The sequence below is a fragment of the Palaemon carinicauda genome, chromosome 22, assembly GCF_036898095.1.
Source record: "Palaemon carinicauda isolate YSFRI2023 chromosome 22, ASM3689809v2, whole genome shotgun sequence".
Lineage (NCBI taxonomy): Eukaryota > Metazoa > Arthropoda > Malacostraca > Decapoda > Palaemonidae > Palaemon > Palaemon carinicauda.
The window spans coordinates 78,638,921-78,659,400 of NC_090746.1; the positions used below are offsets into that span (position 1 = coordinate 78,638,921).

Sequence of the window (20,480 nt, forward strand, 5' to 3'; positions counted from 1 at the left end):
AAAATTCACAAAGCGCAGTTTGGTCATCTCGGCTTTCTTTTCTTCTATTTTTCTTGTAATTTTGTGATAAAAAGATTAGTACTTTCTTTGTTACGGCTCTTAAACACGCTTCAGTGTTCAACTATTATATAATGTTCGAAAACTTTCTGGCTTATGGCTACGCTCAGCCTAATTTCAAATTTTCGTTACAGAAATTGTAAATGATCTTATTGGTTATATTATATTCATTTTAAAAATCTAGATGCTATTTGATAAACATCCAAGAAATAGAAAATCAATGAAAATCAATAATTTGTAGAAGCCACTAGGCGAAGTCAAAATCAAATGAACTGTTTCGTAAACGAATCAGCTGATGAGAGGATTGTTATTGTTTATGTCTGCCAGGCCCGGCATGTTGGCCAGCGATTAGCTGGAAAGCTGTTCGATATCAGAATTCCGGAGGATGATGAAATCGCAGGTTGTCAGCGGCTTGACACCTTTTTCTGTGCCATATTTTTATCTTTGAGATACGTCAGTGAACTTGGGCTAACTCAAATTTGACAAGATAAACCGGGTGCTGCCTGTTGTTAAGGTAAGTATGGGCTGCTTTTCGTGAGAATACATCTGTAAGTTGACATTATTATTGTTAATTGCTAAGCTACAACCCTAGTTGGAAAAGCAGGATGATATAAGCCATGGGGCTCCAACAGGGAAAACAACCCTGTGAGAAAAGAAACCGAGGAAAAATAAAATATTTTAAGAACAGTAACATTAAAATAAATATTTCCTATATAAACTATAAAGACTAACAAAACAAGTGGAAGTGAAATAAGATAGAATAGTGTGCCTGAGTGTACAGTAAAACTATACCGAGAACTCTAACCTAAGACAGTGGAAGACCATGGTTCAGAGGCTATGGCACTACCCAAGACTAGAGAACAACGGTTTGATTTTGGAGTAGAAGAGCTGCTTACCATAGCTAAAGAGTCTCTTCGACCCTTACCAAGAGGAAATTAGCCACTGAACAATTACAGTGCAGTAGTTAACCCCTTGAGAGAAGAAGAATTGTTTGGTAATCTCAGTGTTGTCAGGTGTATGAGGACAGAAAAGAATATGAAAAGAATAGGCCAGACTATTCGGTGTATGTGTAGGTTAAGGAAAAATGAACTGTAACTAGAGAGAAGAATCCAATGTAGCAGTGTCTGGCCTGTCAAAGGACCCCATAACTCTCTAGCGGTAGTATCTCAACAGGTGGCTGGTGCCCTAACCGATTTATGTCTATGATGTATTTATTTGTTGTATCAAAGAGTTAGCCCAAATCCATTCGTAATTGGAATGTCTGACGCACCCAATAACTAATCTAAGTAGAGGTAACAGAAGGGCTAAAGTCCCATTCTTTAATTGTACATTAACTTAACTAAGTTTTGTGAGGTCTCGTAATTTGGGACCCGCAAAGTGCTAGGGGAATGCTGCCAAAGGATGACGGCCGCATCACAAATTTCGCAATTTTATCGTAAAACTAATATTTTCCCATTACAAATTAAATTACCCAATATTTATATAACAAAGGGAATGACCTTGAAATGGAGGTTAATATCTAGTAATTAAATCTTGCAGAAGTGTTAAGAATGTATTTTTATGAAAATTTAAAATGATAAACATGTAATGAAATTTTTCATATTTGATGGCTGGATAAAATAATTATTGGTGCGTTTTAATTTTTTTCATTTCAGAATGTTAGCAAATTTAGTGAATGATCATAAGAAAATTTTTAATATACAAGAAATAATTGTTGGTTGAATGGATGTATTCATATGTGTATTTGTAAGTGTGTATTTGCATACGCACACTCCGGCCAAGACTATTATTACCTTCAATTATTACCTACCTTATGAAACAAGTAAAAAAAGCATAATCATATGTGAAAAATATATATATGAAATTATTCATATTTTATACTACATATCTAAAGACTTCAATTTTGTGTTATACATCCTTTTCAGATCCCTTTTACAGGCAGATTCGTTCGTACCCATAAATTTTACCGATTGCATTTGGACAATTAGGACTTTCATATTTTGTTATGTCACAAGCCACTGTCATTGTCAATCTTAGAGTCACTAGTATATGATAAAGAATCATTATTATCATCATGGAAGGCCATTATAATTAATAAAAATAGAAAATAATGATAAAATTTGTTGGAAATGAAAAACCTTACCGCTAACACACAGACATACTTCAATAGCTCCGCCCACCCCCTGAAATTGATGTTACCTTTTCTCTTTAATTGTATGTAAAACCATGTAAAATCTGGTAACTCTTTCCTCCAGCTGCAAGCTGATTGGTTAAAGAATATATCTACGTCACTGAGTTAGTCTCAGGAGGTCCGAGACTGAATCCCATGAAATTTGAAAAATGAAGCATCGCTAATATCGACGTCTTCCTTTGACAGCTCATAATGCTTCGATAAAATCGACGCACAGCACGTTTTGGGTTAAACAGGGATTTAACTTCCTCTTTTATATGCTTGAGCTGACCTATGTCAAACAATCTATCAGTCTGTCTGTTGTAATGTGCAGGGTGCATGTAGTTAGTTGGGATAAGCATAAACTTTCTTATTACTTGTCAAATCGAATTTGTTTTTGGGGAAAATATTGCTTATCTTTGTCTGGAATACAATGTTATGAAGCTAGTTTTAAGATTTACAAAAAGTTTATTTAGTAGTACCTTGCCAGGAGCAAAGCTGGTTGGGAAGCAAACACAGGGTTAAGACTTAGTTTTAGGGTAAGTTAAGGATACAGGTTCAAAGGGGGTTTGTAGTGGTGTCTTTTCTCCCTCTGGTACTTAAGTAGAAAAGGATAAAGCTCCTAGGTTATGTTAGGTGAGAAACCTTAATTCAGGTGGTGTTCATGTGTTTGTTTTCCTCCTAAAATTGTGTTTTCAGTTATAAATTTTGAAATTTTACACCCGGTCCAACCCAACCAACTACAAAGGCTCCGACAAAGCCCCTTCATAATGAAAAGGATACGATACCTTAGGTTATACTAGGTGGAACTTGAGGTTTTAATTTTTACTAATTATGGCACACAAATAAAGATTTACGGGCTAATTGCTCACACACCTAGAACAGGAACTGGTTGAAGAGTCTTAAATAGCACTGTCAAAATTTGGATACTGTTAGCTAAAATTAAAGATTGAGAGATCAATAACTGAACCAGAGCTATGATTCCAATATTTGTCATATACCTTTAGTACCTAGTGAATAAGAGTGTCACTATAGTTTTATAATAAATTGCAAATTGAAGGGGTAACAGAAAATAAAATATAAAGTGAATGTTTTTAGATTAGATTTTATACAAAGTTAACAATTGTAAGTTCCTAATTTTTGGATGCAAGAGACATACTGTCCTACAAATATCAGACAACCATATCCTTAGACATAGATTTCCCAAACTTGCAGTGTAGAATAACCTTCAAAGCATTGTAGGATTTTAGTTTGAAAGAATGCTATCTATTATTTTCATAAAAGAATGTGAAACTAGAAGTCATTTAAAGAAGTACGTACTGTATATGCTATGATTAGACAGCAACTAAATATGCATGTATACAATTTATTTACTGTATATACAGTACATACTCATTATTCCCTTTATATTAAGAAGTGATACTGTATATTCTTTAATATCATGAATATCACTGGAAAAGGGTACTATTTACTTTTAAACAATAAGCTGTCAAAATTTTGATGTTAATTATGCTGGTTCTAATTTTTTTTCTTCATAATTTCAGTGAGACCAATTTTTAGTAGATTGTCCAGTCAATCAGCGTACATCAAGTGTACGCCAAGCAAGAAAAACAAGAGATGGGAAGTATCATGCGACAAGTCAGTGTGTGTGTCATTGGAGCCGGTGTTTCAGGGCTTGGCGCTGCCCAAAAACTGGTGGAGTATGGAATTAAGAACATAGTGGTGTTGGAAGCTCAGGATCGAGTTGGTGGTCGTATCCACACTGTTCCACATGGTGAGTGTATTTTTTGTTTTGGGTAATATTATCCTCTTCATGAGATAAAAAGTCATGACCATTTCAGAGTATCTTTTTAGCTCTAAACTGTATGAGGATTCCCTCCTGAATTATAAGCCACTGCATAATATTGTTATTGAAAATGTTGTAAAGCACTAAGATGTTAATTCATATCTAAACACTTCATCATACTGTACTGTAAGGCAAATGGCAAACCACTCTCTCTTATTAATTTGTCAGTGTGCTCATTTGTGTCTTGTAGTGTATTTTTTTCATAAATATTTTTGTAATAAAAGAAATTTAGGGACATAACTGTATGGTGTGAAGTCTTCGCTCATCAAATGGTACAAAAAAGTCAGAGCTACAATGTTATGATTTTTCTTGCAATTAATGTGTAATAGAAAACCAAGAAGAATAACTTAGAGTTTTGCTAAACAATAGATTAGGAATATGACTTCTTCACTCAGTATTTTCATAGCAAAAGGAAATAGTACCGTATTAATTTTTCAATATTTAACTTAGCCGGTGATTATAATAGCTGCAACTCTGTTGCTCGACAGAAAACTCTAAGGTAAAACTCGCCAGCGATCGCTACACAGGTTGCGGGTGTGCCCAACAGCGCCATCTGTCGTCCAGATACCCAGTACTCAATGTAAACAAAGACTCAATTTTCTCTCTGTCGTGCTACCGACAAGACGTACTTACTCGCTGTTGCTAAACTGGATTTGTTTTCACAACTAATTGGTGAAGTACACTATTCTAGTTTTGAGCTTTCGCTGTACAGGCTTTCTCTTCACAAATCCTTGAACTCTTTTTGATTACGGATTCTTTGTTGATGACTTTTTGATAGTTTTTGAATTCCCCTTTGACCAATTCAAAATGGCTGATCCTTCACAAGTCCCAAAATTTAGGAAGTGCAATGCTAGGGACTGTTCAAGGCGTCTTCCGAAGGCCTCTATCGACCCTCACACTGTTTGTTCCAATTGTCGGGATAAAACCTGTCAATTGGAAGATCGATGTGAGGAGTGCGTTGGGCTTTCGGAATTCGATTTTATCGAATTCCAAAAGTATACACGTAGGCTAGAGAGAGATAGAGTTAGGAGAAGTTCCTCTCGTTCTATTGACATTTCCTCTCCTCATGCCCCACAACCTATTCCTTCCCCTGTAGTGGTTGCTCCTAATCCCCCTTCTGGCACTCAGGAACCTTCGATGGCTGATATGATGCGTGCCATCCAAGCTCTGGGTGAGAGAGTAGAGTCCCTGGCTAGTGACCGTAATCAGCTCATGGCGGATGTGAAGGAGCTGAAGTGTAAAAGTGCAGTGGGAAGTGTTAAAGTGAGTGATAGTGTTGTGGATAGTGTTGCGCTTGAGGGTTCGTCTGTTCGTGCCTGTCGTCCTCCTAGTCCGGGACCTCTTGCAAGCTCCCAAGTCCAGGGGAGAAGCAATGTCGTACGACAAATGGGTTCGAGAGGCTTTAATCAGCGGACAGACGTTCCCTCCGTGGTATCGGGCGTATCTACCCAAGATCGCCCCTGCCTAACAAAGACGAGAGAGCCCATTTATACCTCGTCTTCGGAAGGTGTTTCTCGCAAGAAACCATGGACCAAGGTCTCACGACCGTTAAAGCGCAAGTCGGTCCCTTCCGCACAAGTCCAACGGCCCAGCTGTAGCCACTGGGTCAGTTCGGACTCGCTGCAGTCATCCGATGACTGCTCACCTCCTAAGAGAGGCAAAGCGGTACCACTTCAGACAGTTACACCGTCTGTCGCCGCACCTGCTCCTGTAGACCCTAAGTGGTCTTTACTGCAAGACATGCAGTCTCAACTAACGTCGCTTATGCAGGACTTTCGTGCGGAGAAGGTTGCTGCCGCACCAGCTAGTGCAACTCCTTGCCTACAACCACCCACACGTTCGGTTGTGCGTCCTGGGGACGCTGAGGTAACCTTCTCACGCACTCCAGTTGAGAGAGTTCCACCACCCATGCGTTCCAGTGTGATCTGCCAGCCGCATGTTGACGTTCAGCGACGCACGGAGGTATCCGTTGACGTTCGTGAGGTTCAACAACCGTCAGAGTTGTTTTGTTTTGACGCGGTGCGTCAACCTCCGCAACCCAGTGTGGTTGCCACTGCTCACCCACATCAGTCTAGACAGTCTGGAGTAGACGCTGTGCGTCCCCTCGCTGCTATGGTTGTTGCCAGCTCACAGACTGGGCAGCAGTTCCATGACGTTGCGTCCGGCTCAGTCACGCATGCACCCGTGCGACCGGACTCAGCTAACCAGCCGTTACCCACTCCGTTGCCGCTCCCTCATCAGTTCTCGGATGAGGGACTTTCTGATGATGATGGTGCTGCACATGTAGATGAACCGCATTCAGAACTGGACGAGCTTAAGTCTACGCAACCCTCTTTGGACTTTAGGAAAGTTTTGGCCCTGTTCAAAGAGATGTTTCCGGACCAGTTTGTGTCTGTGGCTCCGCGTTCTCCTCCGTCAGAGTTTGTGTTAGGCATGCCGTCAACCACGCCTGCCTTTACTAGACTCGTCCTCGCACGCTCGTCCAAGAGAGCTTTGCGGGTGATAGGAGAATGGCTGCAGTCCAAAAAGAGTTTAGGGAAGACAGCTTTTACGTTTCCCCCTGCTAGACTCTCTTCTAGATCGAGCGTCTGGTATGCCACGGGAGAAGTTCTCGGCTTGGGAGTTCCTGCCTCTGCCCAGGGCGACTTCTCAAGTCTTGTAGACTCTCCCCGCCGCCTAGCCATGAGACGCTCAAAAATATGTTGGTCATCTTCGGACCTGGACCACCTTTTGAAAGGTATCTTTAGAGCCTTCGAGGTTTTTAACTTCCTAGACTGGTGTCTAGGAGCTCTAAGCAGAAAGATCTCTCCGATGGAGAAGGAGACTTCCTTGCTCATTATGTCCTGCATGGACAAGGCCGTACGTGATGGGTCTAATGAGCTTGCTGCATCTTTTGTGTCCGGAGTCCTTAAGAAGCGTGAAAACCTATGCTCATTCCTTTCAGCTGGAGTTACACCATGCCAGAGATCCGAACTTCTGTTTGCTCCTCTTTCCAAGTGCCTTTTTCCAGAGGACCTGATTAAGGAAATTGCCGCTTCTTTGATACAGAAGGATACTCACGATCTTGTTGCGTCCTCTGCTCGCAAAGCCACCCCTTTGCCTACCTTGTCAGCTAGACCAAGGATGGACACTCCAGCGTCCCGTTTTATTCCGCCCTTTCGTGGCAGAGCCTCCAGCAGAGGAGGTGCTCGTGCTGAAGGGAGACGTGGAAAGAAGAAAGGAACCAAGTCCTTTAAGGGCAGAGTCTGACTGCCAGCTTCTTCAGACAGCAGTGGGAGCCAGACTCAAGAACTTCTGGCAGACCTGGGAAAAGAGAGGCGCAGATGCACAATCTGTGAAGTTGCTCAGAGAGGGGTACAAGATCCCGTTTGTACAAAAACCCCCTCTAGCAACATCTCCCATCGATCTCTCTCCCAGGTACAGAGAGGAAGACAAGAGACGAGCATTGAAACAGGAAGTGTCTCTCTTACTAGAGAAGGGAGCGGTAGTCAAAGTCCTGGACCATCAAACCCCGGGATTCTACAACCGTCTCTTCTTGGTGTCAAAGAAGACAGGAGGGTGGAGGCCGGTGCTAGACGTCAGTGCGCTGAATGTCTTTGTCACAAAGCAGACGTTCTCCATGGAGACCACAAAGTCGGTTCTAGCAGCGGTCAGAAGGGAAGACTGGATGGTCTCGTTAGACCTAAGGGACGCCTACTTCCACGTCCCCATCCACCCGGACTCCCAACCTTTTCTGAGATTCGTTTTCGAAAAGGTTGTCTACCAGTTTCAAGCCCTGTGCTTTGGCCTAAGCACAGCTCCTCTTGTGTTTACGAGGCTGATGAGGAATGTAGCCAAATTCCTTCATCTAGCGGACATCCGAGCCTCCCTCTATTTGGACGACTGGCTTCTCAGAGCTTCTTCCAGTCGTCGCTGTCTGAAGGATCTAAAGTGGACTCTAGATATGACCAAGGAATTGGGTCTCCTTGTCAATATGGAAAAGTCACAAGTGGTCCCATCCCAAACTATTGTGTATTTAGGGATGGAGATTCACAGTCTAGCTTTTCGGGCTTTTCCGTCGGCCCCCAGAACAAGCCAAGCCCAGTTATGCATCCAGAACATGCTGAAGAAGGAACGATGTTCAGTCAGGAAGTGGATGAGTCTGATAGGGACGCTATCATCCCTGGAACAGTTCGTGTCATTAGGAAGACTACATCTCCGTCCTCTTCAATATCACCTAGCATTTCACTGGAAAAAGGACAAGACGCTAGAAGCGGTCTCGATCCCCATTTCCGAGAAGATGAAGTCTTGCCTGACATGGTGGAAGGACAGTATCAGCCTCAGAGAAGGTCTGCCCCTGGCTGTTCAGACTCCCAACCACATTCTCTTCTCGGACGCATCGGACGTAGGCTGGGGTGCGACATTAGACGGTCGGGAATGCTCGGGAATATGGAACTCGAATCAAAGGACAATGCATATCAACTGCAAGGAGCTACTGGCAGTACATCTGGCCTTGAAAAGCTTCAGGTCTCTCCTTCAAGGCAAAGTGGTGGAGGTGAACTCGGACAACACCACTGCTTTGGCGTACATCTCCAAGCAAGGAGGGACGCACTCACTGACGTTGTACGAGATCGCAAGGGACCTCCTCACCTGGTCAAAAGGTCTAAACATATCACTAGTAACGAGGTTCATCCAAGGCAACTTGAATGTCATGGCAGATTGTCTCAGTCGGAAGGGACAAATAATTCCAACAGAATGGACCCTCCACAAGGATGTATGCAAGAGACTTTGGGCCACCTGGGGCCAGCCAACCATAGATCTCTTCGCAACCTCGATGACCAAGAGGCTCCCAATATATTGCTCACCAATCCCGGACCCAGCAGCAGTTCATATAGATGCCTTTCTCCTAGATTGGTCACATCTAGATCTATATGCATTCCCTCCGTTCAAGATTGTCAACAAGGTACTGCAGAAGTTCGCCTCTCACGAAGGGACAAGGTTGACGCTAGTTGCTCCCCTCTGGCCCGCGAGAGAATGGTTCACCGAGGTACTTCGATGGCTAGTAGACGTTCCCAGAACTCTTCCTCTAAGGGTGGACCTTCTACGTCAGTCACACGTAAAGAAGGTACACCAAGGCCTCCACGCTCTTCGTCTGACTGCCTTCAGACTATCGAAAGACTCTCGAGAGCTAGAGGCTTTTCGAAGGAGGCAGCCAGAGCGATTGCCAGAGCAAGGAGAACATCCACCCTTAGAGTCTACCAATCGAAGTGGGAAGTCTTCCGAAACTGGTGCAAGTCAGTATCTGTATCCTCGACCAGTACCTCTGTAACTCAAATAGCTGACTTCCTCTTATACCTGAGGAAAGAACGATCTCTTTCAGCTCCCACTATCAAGGGTTACAGAAGCATGTTGGCATCAGTCTTCCGTCACAGAGGCTTAGATCTTTCCAACAATAAAGATCTACAGGACCTCCTTAAGTCTTTTGAGACCACGAAGGAGCGTCGTTTGGTTACACCTGGTTGGAATTTAGACGTGGTACTAAGATTCCTCATGTCAGACAGGTTCGAGCCGCTACAATCAGCCTCCTTGAATGATCTCACCTTAAAGACTCTTTTCCTGGTATGCTTAGCCACAGCTAAAAGAGTCAGTGAGATTCATGCCTTCAGCAAGAACATCGGATTTTCATCTGAAACGGCTACATGTTCTCTACAACTTGGTTTTCTAGCCAAAAACGAGCTGCCTTCTCGACCTTGGCCAAAATCGTTCGATATTCCAAGCTTATCGAATATGGTTGGAAATGAACTAGAAAGAGTCTTATGCCCTGTGAGAGCTCTTAAGTTCTATTTAAAACGAACTAAACCTTTACGAGGCCCGTCTGAAGCTTTATGGTGTTCAGTTAAGAAACCATCTTTGCCTATGTCAAAGAATGCTTTATCCTATTTTATCAGACTGTTAATACGAGAAGCTCATTCCCATCTGAGTGAGGAAGACCAAGCTTTGCTGAAGGTAAGGACACACGAAGTTAGAGCTGTCGCAACTTCCGTGGCCTTTAAACAAAATAGATCTCTGCGAAGTATAATGGACGCAACCTATTGGAGAAGCAAGTCAGTGTTCGCGTCTTTTTATCTTAAGGATGTCCAGTCTCTTTACGAGGACTGCTACACTCTGGGACCATTCGTAGCAGCGAGTGCAGTAGTGGGTGAGGGCTCAACCACTACAATTCCCTAATTCCATAACCTTTTTAATCTTTCTCTTGAAATGTTTTTATTGTTGTTTTTGGGTTGTCCGGAAGGCTAAGAAGCCTTTCGCATCCTGGTTGATTTGGCAGGTGGTCAAAGTCATTTCTTGAGAAGCGCCTAGATTAGGGGTTTTGATGAGGTCCTGTTGTATGGGTTGCAACCCTTGATACTTAAGATCCTAGGGGTCGATCAGCATCCTAAGAGGATCGCGAGGCTCCGTAAGGAAGACGTACTTAAAAAGGCAGAGTAATTGTTCAAGTCGACTTCCTTACCAGGTACCTATTTATTTTGTTTTTGTTATTTTTGATAACTTCTAAAATGAAATAAAAACTCTTAGCTCATAATAATGTAAACATATATTGCTGGTCTCTACCCACCCCCCTGGGTGTGAATCAGCTATTATAATCACCGGCTAAGTTAAATATTGAAAAATGTTATTTTGATGATAAAATAAATTTTTGAATATACTTACCCGGTGATTATAAATTAAAGGACCCTCCCTTCCTCTCCAATAGAGACGCAGTGGAACGAGGAGAAAATTGAGTCTTTGTTTACATTGAGTACTGGGTATCTGGACGACAGATGGCGCTGTTGGGCACACCCGCAACCTGTGTAGCGATCGCTGGCGAGTTTTACCTTAGAGTTTTCTGTCGAGCAACAGAGTTGCAGCTATTATAATCACCGGGTAAGTATATTCAAAAATTTATTTTATTATCAAAATAACATTTCTTGTTAAATTTTTTTATTTATTTTTTAGTCTCCCTAAAATATTTATGAACTGCATATGCATTTTTTCAGGCGATTACCATCTTGAATTTGGAGCCCACTGGATTCATGGTGAAGATGGTAATGTAGTGTTTGAATGGGCATCTGAAAATGGATTAACTGAGGATATTATTTCCCTTACTCAAACAGGTAAATATTTTATGAATTCATCATTTTGTTCCGACACTCCATACAAACCATTTGTACTCTTTATAGGGAATATACTTTCAACGAAGCTGGAGACTAGCCACAAAACTTTTAGTGATGTATAACTACCTCCTGGCAGTCAGCATGGGGAATAGGGGTTAGTACTGGCTATCTCACTCATACACACCTGTGGTAATCCACCACTTTAGCTTCTTTCTTTCTCCCTTGTTAACAACTGGTTTTAATTTTTCTTGTTCCGGGGTTTTTAGGTTTCAGAGTTATTGTCTTGCAGGCTTGCCCTGCCTTGAAGATCGCCATTGCGGCATCTTCTTTCGGCTTCTTAGACTGTTCCCCTTTCCTTTCGTCCTGCATGCATAGTCTCTCTTGCTCACAGGGCTCTCCTTGTAGCGAGTGTCGAGAGTGACCATCCTCCCAGTGAGTGAGATTTGGTAGGTGGTAGAAGAGGAAGTCTAAGGGATTCTTCTCCTTCGGGATCTTCCTCGAAGGCGAAGAAACCCCGACTTCCTTTTCCGTCAGCTGGATCCTTCCCCTGTGGCTAGTTCTCCTCAGGAGGACAGTCGACAAAGAGTGATGGCCACTCTAGATGTATACATCGATTGAGTTTTCGTGACTCCCGGACAACCTTTGGGTGCAGACACAGTCGCTTTCCTTAGTGAAGCAATGGCGTCTGCCACTGTGGGAGAGTGTCTCGTTGCCTCTTGCAGCAAATCCTTCTTTGGGGCTTTTGGGTCTCCTCACTAAGGAAGGGTTTTTTTAGAGTAATACAGTGAAGGGCACAGCGGGAGTGCATTTCTGCCTCCCTAAGGATTAATTTCGGTTATCCTTTCCGAGAATCTGGAGGTAATGCACCAACAGTTTTCTCATGCCCTTAACTGCAGCTATCTTTGCATTGCTACCTTCGTTCCTACAGCTCCGGCATATGAACGAGAGTACAGTAGTAGCAACTGGTACTCCTCGGAGTTACCAGTCACGGTTTTTTCCCTCATTCCTCTTGATGCTGGAGTATAAGGGTGACCCAGAAGCTGCTTAAATGAAAGCAATTTTAACCGGTGCTCCTTGAAGTTACCAGTTGGGTTTTCTCCCTTGTTCTTCATAATGCTGGAGTACAAAGGTAACCCAGAAACTGGCTTTGGCTATGTCTCACAGGCAGCTTTCGATGCCAACCTTCAACTTGAGCTCAGCTCATTGACAGGAAGCAGCGAACGCTGCCCAAAGGTCCGCCTCCAGGTGTTGGACAACTTAGCTTCCGAGGGAGAGTTAACCTCCACCAGGTGTTGGGCAACTTTCTCTTCCGAGGGAGAGATACCATCCACCAGCCCAGCCACTGTCAAACAATTTTCCTGCTTCCGGGAAGAATTGCCGACAGGGGCAACACGAGTTGATCAACTTTTCCGCCCGAGGGAGAAACCACCTTCACCTGATTGGTTTCCCTGTGGGGATTCCATGCCCAACTCTAGCTCTTTGGAGCTTGGCGACAAAGGAGTTAGGTTACTGCTTGCAGTTCTTGCTCATCGCCACTGAACCCTCCGGGTACAAAGTGAGTCTCATCAGCATTTTCCCTTCGGGACCTATGCCGCAGATGCTGATGCCTACCAACTGCTTGTGTGTCCAGGCTCTTCCGGGCCTGTGCCTCATGGTTTCTATCTCTTACGAGGGAGAAACTACTGTACTCGTAGGCTATAACTCTGCTGGGCTATTACCTACATCGTGCCTATTGGGACACAACAAAGCTTATGGAGCTTTGTGAGGCCAAGCTCTTCGGGACCTGCACTTCATGGTTTCAACTTCTTATGAGGGAGAAACTGCTGTTCTTTAAGCCCAGCACAGCCTTTTTAGGTCTCTTCCTTGGGTGTGACTTAAGGCTACTTGCTAACCCCTTGTGGTGGGTAGGATGAGCATGAGTACTATGCAAAGACCTTGGTTTTGCAGAGAAGTCATATACAGTGTTGCGGACCCATCCACTGAGCTTTAGCGAGGTGTGTGGGCGAGGTTTACTGCATGACAAATGTCCGTGAACAACCCAGGTTGCTTGTCTTAGTACCCATTGCGAGTTTGTGAGACCCTACTCGCCATCTTGCAGAGCTTCAGCTTACTGTTGCTCTAAGTTCATGATAGAACACACTTACATTACCTGTACAGTAAAGAGTCGCTAACACCCGGCAACGTTTGCTAACTCTCACCAGTGTTGGTGGTTACTTAACAGCATTTGCTAGCACCGGCAGTGTTCGCTAACGCTCGCCAGTGTTCTCTAACGCTCGCCAGTGCTTGCCGGCGTTCGCTGGTAAGCCTGAACAGTCCTGCCTAGTGTTGTGGTCTTTGCATTTTGGGCCAACAAACCCTTAAATGCAAGACTATGGTTCTTCATGGGAAACTCCCTTTCTTGAGGAAGTTTACACAACTACGTATTGTACAGGCTTTCGCCAAAATCCCATAAAAGGCTGAAACGAACTCTTTTGGTTGCTTATTCATACTTGTCAAGACAAAACCTCTTGTTATTGCCATTAATACGTTTAGGGCTGATCGCTTGCAGCGGCTGCATGCCATCATTGCGCATCTGGGGTACAAGAAGTCTTACTAGATGCCAAATTTCGTAAAATGTAATCCTTTTTGAGGTTACATTCCCGGACATGTTTTTCCTTAATGGAATGTTGAGGTTTTTGGAACACACACTAATGAGACACCCTTGAAAAATTATTTTTCATAAACCTCTGGTTCCATGGGGATAGTGTCAGCTTCTGTTTACTTTTACGAATGATAGTAAGCAAATGGTATTTACTTACGGAGATGCTTTTCCTGCCTACAATGGGGCCAGGTGAACATTCAAGACCGACGTAAGTTTGATCGCTTTGCTAGCTACATGTTTTTTTCGTGGGCACACATGTTCATGAACATGTTAACAACGCTACAACTAGCCGATCACCAATTCTTTTGTGCAATAATGTTGCGATGTGCCGCGCATAAGTTATTCCCTCAAGCGGGCCGATGCACGTGGCTGCCCCCACCCCAATCCACAAAGGGAGGTGTGCCTGTTACTCAATCCGACTCAGCTGTGATCCTTTCCAGGGATTCTCCTCCCTTTGACGTTGGCCCCTGATTATGTTCTGGGTTCTGTCCTGATGCTAAAGGCATTGGATTTATCCGGTTGATATCTCTATTGTTTTTGACAAATTAGTAAAATTTGGGACTGAATAATGGTTATTGGTGTTCATTGGCTACATATTCTTTGAGGTTGTAACTTAGCCAAAAGGACATCAACTTGTATGTCTGAATTTTAGATATGACCTCAACTTTTATTAGTCATTCCTATTTACTTAATATAAGCTCCTAATGCTAGTATGTATACGTGTATATTGTTTTCAGCAAAATATGTTGGTGTTCTTATCAGTACTGTTTAAGCATCAGTATCAGATTGGGACTATGGTCTACCCCAAAACCAAAGCAAAGTCCTTCAAAAAAGAAGGCAACCGTGCTTACCCCATACAAGTGGGAAAAAAGCGTGTTAATAGTAGAAGAATCAGCTCGTGCACTATATTGTACTGAAAACTCTCCATTCCTGTGTTCAGTATTTGCAGGTCTCACCATTCAAAAATTTTTCCGAAACATTTATTTACTTAGATCGCAAAAATGTGTAAACTGAGAGGAATTATAAACTGTTCAAGAAATTCATGTGAAATTATTACAGTTTGTTTTAGAATTCTAATGTATTCAGACAGGCATAACAATCATATGCCTTCTGTGTTATTAAAAGTCATTTGTTTTTTACTTCAAAGAGGAGTCATCCATGACCTAAGTACCCTATATCTTCATCATATACTTGACATTGTTGACTAGTCTATGCTATATGCTAATATAAAGCATATTTTATTTAATTATCTACTTCAAGAAGGCTCATATAGTTGTCCCTATGTAGTTTTGAAACTTTCTTCATATAAATGAGTACAGTACACAGTAGTCATTGAATTTTCTTTGAGAATTGATAAAACCCCATGAATTATTTACTGTAAACCTTTCATTACCCTGCAGTTGTAGGATGAAAGTGCTAGCGAGCGAGAGAAGCTGCAACCCTCTCATGAAATTAAGCATTTTACACTTTAGTTAATTTGAATAACTGTATTGATGAGAAATGAAACTCATACCAAATATTTTTAGAAAATATTTACCCTACAAAGATTTAATAAAGTCTTCTTTAAACTATTACTTGCACATTATCGTCACAGCTTTCAGCAAAGAAATTCCCAACGTCATTTAACTCATCAGACAAAAGTGTTAGTTTTGCAGAATTATGTCAAATTTGTGTCATTTGAAATTGGATGATATTTGTGAATAGCTGTACATATATTTAAAAGTACTGGACCTTTTTTGCTTTTCACAGGTTCTACTGGTAAGGGCAAGGGACCATTCCAGAAGAAACTTTTTAGTGATAAAATAATTGCCCTGACCAGTGAATTGAAGGAAGATATACTTACCAAACTTTATGGTACATCCTATGATGTTTTAGATTGTAACATGTTTCTTCCTTAGTAGAATGTTTTCACATATGTTGTAGGGAATTGATGAGCACATTTTCAGACAACTTGAAACTTTTCACTTCTACTCATGTCATTATGCCTAGTTAAAAGTTGTATCTAAAATTTATTGATCACTACTTATTGCAAAATGCACTTTCTCTGGGCACAGTTATTTGCATTCTTATACATCGGTACTCATCACAATTTAGAAAATTTAGTTTGATTGATGTCCTGTTTATACAGTATATAAATTTTGTATACCGTCAGTTTTATTTCTTTTGATAATTTGTCCTGAGTCAAGAGTAGAACTGTGTTACATTAACCCTATCTACTTCTTTGCCTTTATTTTTATTAATACCACATTGGTGATTTCCTGTTTAATCAGTGTATATATTTATTTTTATACTTTTTTTACAGGCATACAGACATATTTGTAGACATTTTCTCTTTTTGTTACCTTTGATGTATTGTCTTTTCGTGTCTAGCTGTCTCTCTCCACCTGGAACAGAAGAATCTGCTTGCATTACACTCGTTCTCCTATTTGTATTTTTATGGGATTGGATATTATTTAAAGATCTAAAGGTAGCAGTGATTTGTAGGAGATTGTCTGATTTTGTCGAAGACTGACATTTAGCAAGATAATAATTACATCAGCAAAGGCCCCAAGTTTACTCTCATCAAAGAGGCAAATATATCTTGATGCCACACTAACACATGTTTAGAGTAGCTAGCTTTGTTATGTATTGGAAGGATGAGAGTCTATTGGCTCCTGAGATGGCAAAATAGTATGCCCTCCATTGGTATGTATAGTGGCTCATCATTCTCTACAGAATTTGTCATGAGGCAAAGAAAATGATTGTAAGAGGAGCCTTGGAAAAGCTTACAATGTTTTGAGTCAGGTATAGTTCTATGACAGTGCGGCTTTGCTTATAAGTAAGTTTTCAGCCCAATGAGTGTCTCGGTACAATACGCAGTACTTTTGTAGGGAATGGGACTGACCTCTGTATGTCAACAATATACAAAATACAAGTTATAATCTTTGCAAATATGATGCCATTATTGAAAAAAGCTGTCTCTAGAACAAAGTACAGTACTCATAAAACCCTCCTCCTTCACACACCATTGTACTCATTGGAGTCATCTTTTGCCTTTAGTTGTCTTGAAAATCTGAGAGGGGGATTGTGAGTATTTTTCTTCGGGCAATAACTCGCCCACTCTTCCACATTTTTTAACTATCCCCTTGGTCTTTACAGGTACCTGTTCTATGTCAATCATTTAATCTGACATAATGACATTAACATAATGTTAGTCTTGTTTCTGAAATGGTATTTGTACTATATTAGATAAAGTATTTGCCGTTTAGCACCTGTACCATATATACTGGTAGGTCTTTGATAAGACTGATAGTCAGCAGGTAATTTTAGGCACCTTGAGGGTGTTAGTGAGCTGTTTGGTTCATTTAAAATTATATTTGATAACTACAAAATGTGTAAACTGCTTTCAAAAGAATTCCATTCAGTTGTATTCTGTTTTTATTGCACCCAGAGGTTCTTACCTTTGAAAATTCTTATCCAAGCTTCTTACTAGGATATCTTGGCACTCCAAACAGTATGCATTGTATAAGGCACTGTAGGTTTTATGGAAGATTCTTCACATCATCTGTCTGTTGGCCAATTAATAATTATCTGACTGACGTACCCTCAGGCTCTTATACATGTTACGCTTCAAATATTGTATATCTATTTAATATGTATAAGTTGGAAGTTTGAAAGGTGCAAATACAAGCTTAATAATGGAGAATAGGATGAAATTAATAGGGAACTATAAATTTTGTGAATGTACTTAAGTATAAGAGATCAAAATAGCAACAGGTTAGGACATTAAAACCATCAAAATTGTCATTAATGAATATTGACTTTAACTTATGATCAAGTTTGTATTTTACTTGCTTTAACATTAAAGTAAACTCCTTGAAAAATGACATATTAAGCTGGTTAAACTAGTTTATTGCAGCTATAATTGCAGAATAAATTAGGCTAAAATTAGCAATTGCAAAGAATTGTTTTGAGCTAGTATATCTCCAAAAACATTTGACACTTAGCCATATGAAAAGAGAGCCATGTGAAGATGCGTGGCTCTTGAGTTGTTAGGTTTGGGTAGAATTGAAAAACTAAGATGGAGGTACTGTACTGGAAAAAACACATATACGAAGGTGGAATTTTTTTTAGTTAGAATAAGTTAGATAAGCTTTTTGTTGTTTAAGGTCTCGTTAAAGCTGGCTCATAAAAGCAGGTAGACTTGAAGATTAAGATACAAGAGGAATTGAAGAATAGGAGTTATAGAATTCTAAATAAATATTGTACTTAAATGTGTAAAAGAACATTAAGAAGTTAAATATAAGTCAAATAGAAAAAAATATCTAATCATAATTGAATTGGGTAGAGATTCATATTATTAAGCATTTTATTAAGCACAAGTGGCAAATGGGGATGAAATGAAGAGATACCACATTGATTTCCATGTCAGAAATGAGCAATTTAATTTTTCAGTAAACTTTATACAGTATATTTCAATGCAAGGACAACTATGGTCTGGTGATGATGGATCTTATTTTGTACCAAGCAATTAAAGGAGCACTTTTAGGTAGGAGACAAAATAGTAATCAGCTTATTCTCACTGTATATTATAATTTTAATAGGAATTAATCAGGGGGGAGGAAAGTGTTAGTGAAATTAAAAGTAAGTACAATGCTGGGTACAAACTGGCCAAATGATCTGTTGATTATTTTGCCTCTGTATTGGTATAGCTAGCAGTTTACTTATGCTTATTTTCTTTCCTCAGTAGACTATTTTCCCTGTTAGAGCTCTTGGGCTTATACCATCCCGCTTTTGCAACAAAGTTTGTAGCTTAGTTAGTAATAATGATATTAAGAAATAGCACCTTCAATTATCTTAATTTCTCATGCCACAGGGGGTCACTACAGAATTTTTCACCTGTTCACTATGCCACTGGTTGTATTTTGTCTAGTTAATTAGGTATACAGTAGTATTAGTTGAATATATTAGCAACTGAAATCTTGCTTTAATATCATAAGATATATATTTTACATTCTTTATTTTGAAGAAATATGTTTAGAATTTTTTTGCCAAACTAAGTCCATGTCGGTATGGTAATTCAAAGCCACTCCTTTTAAAAGTGGATGGCTCTCATCTGTCAATTAACCATTAAAAGATGTCATGATTAATGGATTGACAGGACTATTATTAACAGGTTATATGATGTCTATTAATCAGGACCTACACAAATGATTACCTGTGCTTATTGTCTGGTATTCATTTTGTGATGTACAGCGTTTAGAATTGTCAACTTAGTATAAAGGTTATCCTTGGTAAACACCCATATTTTTATGTGGGGTTTTCTTAAACATTGCCTGAACTCAGTGGCACATTCAGTTACTTTTAAAGTATTTTTCATGTGAAAATAACAGAATTTCGTCACGTTTTTCAAAATATCAGATTTTACCTGAACAGTATATCATTAGGTAATTATATTAAGAAATAATTTTTAATTGTTTTTTGTCTTTGTATCAACCCTAATTGCAAGTTCAGAATGTAGCTGTTTACCATTCATCAACCTCAGGTATTGGGGAAACCATGTTTGTACGTCCCAATGGGGAAGTTGTTAGTGAGGAGACTGTGGATCAATTTCGCCTGGCTAGAGACAACATCGAAGAAGATTCAGAGAGCATTGCGTCTTTTCCCAAGTCGTACGGAGAATACTTTTTAGAACGGTAGGTCTTTGTGTTTACAAATAAAGTAAGGATCCCCATTAAGTAAAGGTCAGCATCAAAAGGATTTAATGTATTCTTCAATGAAATTAAAATTGGCATAGAGTTAAGTTAAAGAAGCTGGACATCTAGCTAAGAAAGGGAAAGAGAACAAATGAAGAGAAAAGGTCAGAAAGCAGTGTAGCTTGGACCAAAACAACGCTGATCAAAGCTTTTAATACCATCTACTTTAGACAACACAAGTGATACTGAACTAATATGGAGGCTGAAGATGCTTGGATAATGTACAGTAGAAATAGTGGATGGATAGCTTCCTGTACTGTACGTTATTCCCTGTAATTTTATTCTGTACATTTCCTCCTTCTGAACAGAATGTGTTAAAGTAATTGTAACTCAGAAATTTAGACAAAAGGGTTTGATTGATTTTCTTTAGGCCATCTTGGTACTGAATTTTGTAGCCTTTTGTTTTAGGTCACCATAGTTTTAATACTGTGTTTGTGTCTCCATTAGTAGAGGTAATAATGAGAATGACGTTGATGCACCATTCTGGATTCAGCTGAAGTAGTTAAGATGCACTTACTGCTCGTTCCTACGTGTATATAAATCTTAAAATGGGGATGTGTCTTCAGTGGCGTTGGAATGCTTATTGAATCATTAACAAGGTACTGTAGTTGGTTAACTACAGATGGCGCAAGGACAAGCCCCATCCATCTGCCGGACGCAGAATAATCACTCACTTTTTCTTTGGCTGCAGTACGTACTGACATATTGCCATGCTCTCTCAACTTTTGGATCTTTTGTTACATTTGTTTGTGGTAAGTGTTGGTCTTTTATTTTTGTGAGTGCTCTTACTAGTACAGTAAATAGAAATACATTGAAAGTTTAGCATGTGGTGAAATTAATTTTGCTCCTATGAATATACAAACCTTCAAAACCCCATGTGTTGTGTACCTTTGTGAAG

General features: G+C 40.4%; 1 protein-coding gene across 1 annotated transcript in view; it reads left to right on the forward strand.

The window, feature by feature from the left end:
• Window positions 1–384: 384 nt before the first annotated feature.
• Window positions 385–20,480, forward strand: part of LOC137616558 (uncharacterized) — a 142,425-nt gene continuing 122,329 nt past the window's right edge. Inside the window, exons 1-4 of the mRNA XM_068346420.1 lie at window positions 385–571; window positions 3,772–4,001; window positions 11,090–11,206; window positions 19,372–19,522. Coding sequence (XP_068202521.1) covers window positions 3,845–4,001; window positions 11,090–11,206; window positions 19,372–19,522 — 425 coding nt within the window. The 5' untranslated portion in view covers window positions 385–571; window positions 3,772–3,844. The remainder of the gene's footprint in view (window positions 572–3,771; window positions 4,002–11,089; window positions 11,207–19,371; window positions 19,523–20,480) is intronic.